General features: G+C 44.2%; 1 protein-coding gene across 1 annotated transcript; it reads right to left on the bottom strand.

The window, feature by feature from the left end:
- Positions 1-871: 871 nt before the first annotated feature.
- LOC308463844 (nucleoplasmin-like) lies at positions 872-7,691 on the bottom strand. Its single transcript, XM_080982637.1, has 7 exons — positions 7,603-7,691; positions 7,429-7,514; positions 5,625-5,744; positions 5,264-5,357; positions 3,425-3,627; positions 2,346-2,415; positions 872-926 (listed from the first exon to the last, which is right to left on the bottom strand). Exons 1-6 carry the CDS (start codon positions 7,670-7,672, stop codon positions 2,359-2,361), a joined length of 630 nt encoding a protein of 209 aa, XP_080838763.1. The 5' UTR covers positions 7,673-7,691; the 3' UTR covers positions 872-926; positions 2,346-2,358.
- Positions 7,692-8,729: the final 1,038 nt, after the last annotated feature.

Genomic DNA, 8,729 nt, shown 5'->3' with positions numbered 1-8,729 from the left:
AAACTAGAGGATCTTCTGGGCAGTGGCGCCCGCCCTGTGGAACATCCTCCCATCAGATGTCAATGAGATAAACAACTATATAACTTTTAGAAGACATCTGAAGGCAGCCCTCTAGCAGGAAGTTTTTAATGTTTGCCTTTTTTTTTTTTTTACATTGGAAGCTGCTCAGAATGGCTGGAGAAACCCAGCCAGATGGATGGGGTATAAATAAAACTATTATTTTAAAAATGTATTTATGGTTTTTAGTTTATTCACTTGTTTTATTGTTGTACTCCCATTCTGAAACCAGTTGGTGAACTCAGATCACATCCAGCCTCTTCCTCATTACTCACAGCAAGAGCTCCAGTGCAAGACCTGCAGAGTCTCAAGTCTCCCTGCCCCCCACCTGACAGCAAGGTTTCGAAAGGGCTTTTCCTCAAAAATATGCCCTTGTCAAATCTCTCCCTACCCCCCACCCTGCTGGCGGGGCTCTGCAAGGGCTTATTCCTGAAGCAGAAGCCCTTGTACATCCCCATGCTCCCCCACATTGCAGCTGTGGGGCATTTTGCCTCAGGCACCAAAACGTCACAGGCCACCCCTGGTATTCCTGCAAGTGTTTCCATATTTCTCTAAAAAGGCAAGTCACAAAGCTTATTCATGTTTTGGCTGTTCTGTTACTTAAAAGGGGACTGAACCATCAGTCCTCCTTTTCCAAACCACTGTTCAACCACTGTTAGGAAAAAATAAATAATGCTTGCTAAAAGCCAGCATCCTAGCAGGACCTGTTCTTTTCAGTTGCCACAGGAATTGCCATTGTTGAGGGTCAGTCTTGCCTAAATTCCAGTCAGATTAAGAAAAAAGGATGGATTCAGACTCAGGAATAATACATTATGCACATTTTATTTCTTCTGAGCTGCGCTAAATAGACCCAACTCTTCTTTCGGTTCCTGGAAAAAGGAAAAAGGAAGTGTTGGGATTTTCTAGAACATGGTCACATGTATTTATGGATAGAGGATACTCTACAGAACCTTGTGATCTACATTGGGCTAAACACTGGTCCTTGTGCCTGGGAGGGAGTCCCTAAAGCATCCATCAAGGTTCCAAACACCAGAGGGTCTCCCAGAATCAACTCCTCCTTCAAGGGAAAAGTGCCTATATTTGTGACTGCTGCTGCTGTCTGATCTTTGACCACAATTCAGATTCATTCATTGATTGATTGTAACTGCTGCATAATTGCCTGAGAAGATACCAAAAAAGCCCCACCATTTCTCTTCTTCTGAGCCTTTGGTCAATTCAGCAAACTATGGTGGTATTTTTTTTATTTTTATTATTATTATTATTATTATTATTATTATTATTATTATTATTACTGTGTTACGCATTTTTGTGTTTTTATATTGCAAACCACTCTACAATCCTTGGATGAAGAGCAGTATAGACATTTAATAATTAAACAATAACAATAACCATTCCTGGAAACTCTTTTGGTTTCACTCACATGCAACAGAGCAAAAAGAATCTGGAGTCCTATAGCTGAACCTAAGAACAGCCTGATGAGCCAGACTAATGGCTCATCTAATTCAGAATCTAGTTCTCACAGTGGTCAACACCAGGTGCCTACAGGAAACCTGCAAGCGGAAGCTGAGCTCAAAAGCAGTCCCCCTCCTGTGGTTTCCAGCAAGTGGTACTCAGGAGCCTTTCTGCCCCCAACCATAGAGACAGAGCACAGCTATCATGGCAAGTAGCGATTGATAGCTCTGCCCTCCATTATGGTTCTGCTCCATGCCTAGAATCAGTAATGCTCCAGAATACCAATTGCTGGAAATCCACAAGGCGAGAGAGTGCTCTTCTATTTAGGTCCTGCTTGCAGGTTGGTCACAAATGGTTGCTGGACCCTAGATCAGGTTGCTGGACTAGATGGGCAACTGGCCTGATCCAAAAGGATTTTCTTATGTATACAGCCATCGAAGACCAGATAGGGGCAGGAACATATTTCCACAAGGCCAGGAGAAATGGGACACTTGTGTATTAACAAATGTTGCTATCCACCTTAGGGAAGTCCTGTAGCCACATTCTAGTTTGTCTTGTGTAGGAAAGGAAGCCCTGGGTTTGTGCATTATATCTTGAATTTATTTCTTCTCTCAACCATCATCAAGAAGGTCAACAACATTGAGGGAGGGCTGTAGCTCATTGGTGGAGCTTTTGCTGAACCATGCATAAGGTCCCAACTTCCATCTCTAGTATTTCCAGGTTGGGCTAAGAAAGATTCCTGTTCAGCACCATGGAGAGTTCCTGCCAGTCAGTGCTAGGCTAGATAGCCCAATGCTCTGACCTCGGTATATGTTCTTATGTCATTTCTACCTTACCTTCCATCAGAACTTATAATCGCAGTTGTCCCTTGTTTGCAGCCTTCCCTCCTCTGCTTCCTCTTCTCCCCTGTAGAAGAAAGTTTAAACGGCACTTTTATGAAGATCAAGGTGCAAAGAAGGAGGGCAATATTTTTAGGAGCACCAATAAAGCGAGAGGGTCACTTCGAACACTGAAGGAAGTCTTAGAGTGATGCTTTTGTATCCTGAAGTGCCTTTGGGGCAACAGTCTTGGATCTGCTCTAGCCACTGCCAAACCCACCCAAAACATTTTACAGTGGTATCTCGGGTTACAAATGTTTCAGGTGACATACGCTTCAGGTTACAGACTCCGCTAACCCAGAAATAGTACCTTGGTTTAAGAACTTTGCTTCAGAGTAAGAACAGAAATCGTACTCCTGCAGCGCAGTGGCAGCAAGAAGCCCCATTAGCTAAAGTGGTCTTCAGGTTAAGAACAGTTTCAGGTTAAGAACGGACTTCTGGAACGAATTAAGTTCTTAACCCGAGGTACCACTGTATAGGTTTTCTGTTCATCTAGCCTGATCATCTAGCCTGGTTTAGACCAAGGGTGTTGCAAGTCTGAAATGCAACAAGGGAGCATCATTACTCTGTATGAAAAAATAAATTCTAAAATACTTCAGTATAGTCATAGAGGCTAGCTTTCTATGACCAATTTTTAGGAAGGGGGAGATCTCTAAATCTAAGTGGGGAAATAACTTCTCTATACCAGTCGTGTTTTATTTTTCCAGTGCCCACTGAAGGAATTTTAAAAATAAATTTCAGCAGACATTTTAACTGAAGTTTGATTTAACGGATTTTTTCCTTTAGATTTCTTGTACACTGCTTACAGATGACTGAGGTTAAGGGATAAACAAATTATCTACATGAATAGGTAAAAAGGTAAAAAATAAAGGACCCCAGGGTGGTTAAGTCTAGTGTTTGTCCATAGACAGCTTTCCAGGTCATGTGGCCACCATGACTAAATTGATTCTGGCACAATGGAACACCATGACGAAAGCCAGAGCATATGGAAAATAACATCAGGTGAAGATTCTCTAAATACATGAGTGTAGGCTTACCAGAGAGTCCTCCTGAACAGGTTGTGGTGGCTCTTCCTTGGATGTGCCTGCCTGCTTGCTAGATTGGGCTTTGACAGGTTTTACAGGAGAAGCCTCCATCTCATCTGTCTTCGTTGACAGGTTTTCCTTGGAAGAAGCCTCCATCTCCTCTTCTTCATTAGATGACTCTTCCTGATCTTCATCCTCGTCCAAAGGGGGACCAACTGCAAGAGGAGAGCTGGCTCATGATCATGTAGGAGGTGGTGTATGATAAGTTACCATTATTAATCAAGCCACAGGTAAACAGCCATGTTTCCTGCTGACTCCCAGTACGTTTCCAAGCACAATTCAAAGTGTTGGTGCTGATCTTTAAAGCCCTAAGCGGCCTCAGTCCAGTATACCTGAAGGAGCGTCTCCACCCCCATCTATCCACCCGGACACTGAGGTCTAGCACCGAGGGCCTTCTGGCAGTTCCCTCACTGCGAGAAGCCAAGTTACAGGGAACCAGGCAGAGGGCCTTCTTGGTAGTGGCACCCACCCTGTGGAACGCCCTCCCACCAGATGTCAAAGAGATAAACAACTACCAGACTTTTAGAAGAAATCTGAAGGCAGCCCTGTTTAGGGAAGATTTTAATGTTTAACTATTGTATTTTAATATTTTGTTGGAATATTAAAATACAAATACAGAGTGGCTGGGCAAAACTAGATGCCGCGTTAAATTTTGTAGATGTAATTTATGTCTGTTTTCCTTATCTAAAATGATGGCCACAGGAAATCCTGGATGATGACTGGCACAAATGGAGCACTTGATACCCTGAAGCTATGATCCCCAGGATTATATGGGAGAAAGGGTTACTCGTGATGATTATTCTGGTAATGCAAGCAGCAGCTTTTTTGAAAGCACCAGGTTTCAGGCAGCACTTAAGCAATAGCAGTATTTTGATATGCCCAAACACATGCATGCATGAATGAGGCAGCAATAAAGATGTACGGGGGGTGTGATTGCAAGGGGAGAAACACTAGCCTGTCAACAGGCTTTAGCCCACCTGGGCTCATGGATGACATACATAAACTCAAATTCAGATGCCTAAGGGGAAACAGGATACAGGATAAGCAACTATCAAGGCATGTATCCACCCTAAGTTACATGAAAAATAGATTTCAGGAGAGCCTTTGTCAGACAGCGTACTTGGTGCATCTCAAAATCAACTTTGCATCTTCCCTTCACAATCACATGCTTTAGACCACAGGAGGGGGTCTAAAGGGTGCCTGGCTGGAATTGCATCTCTGAAGCAAGATAATGCCTCTTGTTTGCCTAGATAAAATGAGAAGGGCATGTATTCATGAGTAGAAACCTCCAATTTTTTGCATAGCTGGAATGCAGTCCCTATGACAAGAGGTTGGGATTAAAGCAACAATGCTTTCAATGAGTTATCTGAAACAGTCAGGAGGGACAGACAGAGGGCCACCCTGTTCTTCCTCCTCACCAATTTCTTCTCTCTTAGTAAATACTCGTTCCTTCCTTTCTGGCTTTGCTCCCTTCTGGATTCTTCTCCCATTTAGTCAGTATGAGTTAGCACAGGCTACCATTAGTTTTTGGCTCTATCTTGGCCACGTGTAAAACCTATACTCAGAATGGCTTTCTTTGCTATGACTAATAAACTTAAGTTTATTTATTCTTTCAACCAGCTCTCTTACCAGACTACGTATTTCTGCACTCCCCTGTGATACATTTACCAAACTCCAGCCCATGAGTCACGTTTACTTTTCTCTCTGGCCTCGCCCACCCTTGACATGGGAGCCCTGGAAAGGAATTCAGTCCTTGAGCTGAGAAGGATTCCCCGCCCCAGCAGACGTTACCTGATAAATATTGTCCGGCAAGGTAGACTGGCCCAGAGCCTGATTTTAGCCTGAATGTGACAGGAAGAGCCAGGTCAAGTCCCATTAAGGAAGCCTGGAGGGTACACAAGTTCATATTTTGAGACACTCACCACTACACATATCATAACATTGACATCATCAGCTATTCTATTTTGATAGATTGGCAACAAAAAACCTATTGTGATCTATGCTAGATCAGTCCTCCTCTAGTTGATGGCCTCCCCAGTCAGATCTTTGGGAGGTTCAGGCAATACATTTGAGCTGGCTGGAAATTATTTTGGCAGAGGTAATCAACACTTCTAAAAAAAATGCATAAATAAATGGCAAAGGAAGTACTCACCATTGGAAGCACAGAAAGTTTCAAGGTTGCTATATGCACTGCAGTAGATGGCTTGCTATCTTTGGGGGGCAAGATCTCCACCATATTGAGTTCATCCCTCGCATTTTCCCCTAGGCAGACCTTTTGGCAGAAATCAAAGCCATCAAGACCTCAAAGAAATTGTAGTAAGACCACCATTTCTGAATCTTTGGCATAACACCATGATAGTTCCCCCATGAGCCAACCCCAAGTACAGTGTTTTTGTTTTAGCTATAATGTAGACTGCAATCAGATTCTTGCCATCAAATGGACTGCAAATAAGAAACAAGCAAAGTGAGATACTGAACTGGATTATCTCTTTCCCACTGCAATGTGAAGTTCCCCACCACTTCAAGGCCTAGACCACATATAGGGAACCTGTGGCCCTCCAGACACTGAACTCAACCATGCCCTGGCACGCGGGATATGAGGCACATGTGAACAGAGGTCGTGTAACATTACAGTTCATTTTGGTTTGACTTGGCTGCAGAAACTGTACTTTGCTGAATAAACTGGGTGGAGGGACCAGGGGCTATTGGCTTGGTTATGGGTGAGGAACCTGTGGTCCTCTAGGTATGAGCCACAAGTGGTCAAGGATGATAGGGGTTGTGGTCCAACTACACCTGGAGGAAACCAAATTGGGATAGGTACTCTGTACCAAGAACAGGCAACCTCAGAGGCCAAATGTGTCTTTGGCCCTCAAGGCTCTCTGCAGCCCACACATTTACTGGCCCTGCTCTGTGACTTCCTCATACATAATGTATCCTTGAACAATGATAATGCTTCTTGCTTGCTTAGATGGAGACATGGGTGTGGGTAGACACCTCTGACTTTTCTGGAATGTAGCACCCCTTAAAAAGGATCCAGGGGAGATGCTTCTGTCTGGATACCCAGGTGGGGGCGAGGGTCCACAGCACTCCCCAGGTGCAATCCAGTGGGGGAGTTACTCCTTGGGACTCCCTCATTTCTGGTGGGCCGGAAGGCATGGGGATCTACCCAATGCCTATGCGAAACCTCTTACATCCATTGTCATTGAAGCTGTGGCCTGATTTCACCCAAATATTGGTTGTCATGTCTCTTACTCTTGATATTGGGGAGGACCGAAGGGTAGGGGGAATGCAATGCCTCTTGCTTGCCTAGATGAAGACAGGTGTGTGGGTAGAAACCTCTGACTTTTCTGGAATGTAGCGTGTTGAACAAATGGAAGAGTCGGGTCCATAGCTCCACTCATGTTTGCCTCTAGCCTGTGACCCATGGAAGGCTGCGCACAAAGGGATGTGACCTTCAGGTTGAAGAGGCTCCCCCCCCCTTACCTGCTCTAAAGGTAAAGGGACCCCTGACAATTAGGTCCAGTCGTGACCGACTCTGGGGTTGTGGCGCTCATCTCGCTTTATTAGCTGAGGGAACCGGTGTACAGCTTCCGTGTCATGTGGCCAGCATGACTAGGCTGCTGCTGGCGAACCAGAGCAGCACCCGGAAACGCCGTTTACCTTCCCGCCGGAGCGGTACCTATTTATCTACTTGCACTTTGTGCTTTCGAACTGCTAGGTTGGCAGGAGCAAGGACTGAACAATGGGAGCTCACCCCATCGCGGGGATTCGAACTGCCAACCTTCTGATCAGCAAGTCCTAGGCTCTGTGGTTTAACCCACAGTGCCACCCGCTTACCTGCTCTATATACACCCAAAGTCAAACCTTCTCACACACCATATGTGAACCGGATGCTACACACCATGGCCAGCCAACTGTTAAATATCCTTCCCCGACAAGGCTAGCAAGTTACTTACTGTCCTCAGGGACAGCTGCTGCTCATATGCCTCCTCTTCTGGAATATCAAATGTGTAGCTCGGGTTCTTACCATCTAGCCGACATCCTGTGCGAAATAAAGGAGATGTCAGAAAGCCCTCACCAGCCGTTGAGCAAAGGCTTCTTAGTGCGCACGGAGAAGCAAAACCTCTTACCCCAAATGACACAAGTAGGCTGCTCTGACCTAGAGCTTTGAGTGGTGGCCGTGCTGTCTTCCAGGACCATTATTTACAGAGGGATTAGTCTGAGGGGGAGAAAAAGGAATGTGGTGAAACCTGTACTTTTCTAACAAGGAGAAGAACCTGGGACATATAGAAAAGGCAGCATGCTTCATTTCAGCTCTGCAAATGCTCTTTTGCTTTGAGAGGTAAATTGGAGGAAAGGTTAAAAAACGAACACTTTTATTTTCATTTTTGAAAAAGGAAATTGCATCAGCTGCAAGCGACTATGAAGAGCATTGCAGCAGGTATGGTAGGGGAGTCTCCTCTGAACCACAGGAATGGAGGAAAATCTAGCTTCTGCAACTTGCCAGCCAATGGTTGTTTATATACCAGTGAGGAAGAGCTACATTTAACAGCTGAATATGCACTCCCCACCTTCCCAAGCGCCGAGTGTGGTTTACAGTTTCTGCACCTCACAGGTAGGGAGGGGGTAGAAATTTGATTTAATTCACATTTAAAGGCAAATCTGATTTACGTTCCTCATGCACAGTACAGTATGAGAGTCAACACAGCCTTTGAAACTTGCATGTCTCTGACTTGCTGGTCATTGACCGTATTAAAGATATTTGATTTGCATGTCTCTGAATTTTGTAATGAAGTTCTCCAGCCAAGCAATGTGCCCAAAAATGCATATATTAGCAAACAGTTTTACACACAAGATTAATCCCCAAGTTTAGAATTAGGCTGACATTCCAGCCTAGATAGAAAGGTTCTTCATGGATAAATATTTTGGCCTTTGTCATTCACAGGTGTATGTATGTTTAAGCACATACGTCAGAAAGATAGCAGACACACTGACTTAGAGACATGTTACTGATGCTCTAAACTAGAATCTGTGAGGAGGGAGTTATTTGCTAAAGGCTCCTGGTAGAAAACAGGTAGAGTCAAATAATACGACCAATTTTTTAAATCTTTTTTTAAGAATATCGAGAGTGTATAGACTTCTTCTAGAATGGGAAGTGAAAGATGAAGAGGCGAAAGAAGTAATAATTAAGTGGGAGAACGATTTTGGTAAAAATATCCAACTATTGGGAAAGATTATGGAATAAAGAATGGAAATT

The sequence above is a fragment of the Podarcis pityusensis genome (genome assembly GCF_964106645.2).
Source record: "Podarcis pityusensis genome assembly, chromosome: 15".
In the NCBI taxonomy this organism is placed as follows: Eukaryota; Metazoa; Chordata; class Lepidosauria; order Squamata; family Lacertidae; genus Podarcis; species Podarcis pityusensis.
The sequence above is the reverse complement of the archived record's forward strand: the minus strand, read 5'-3'. Positions and strand labels throughout refer to the sequence as shown.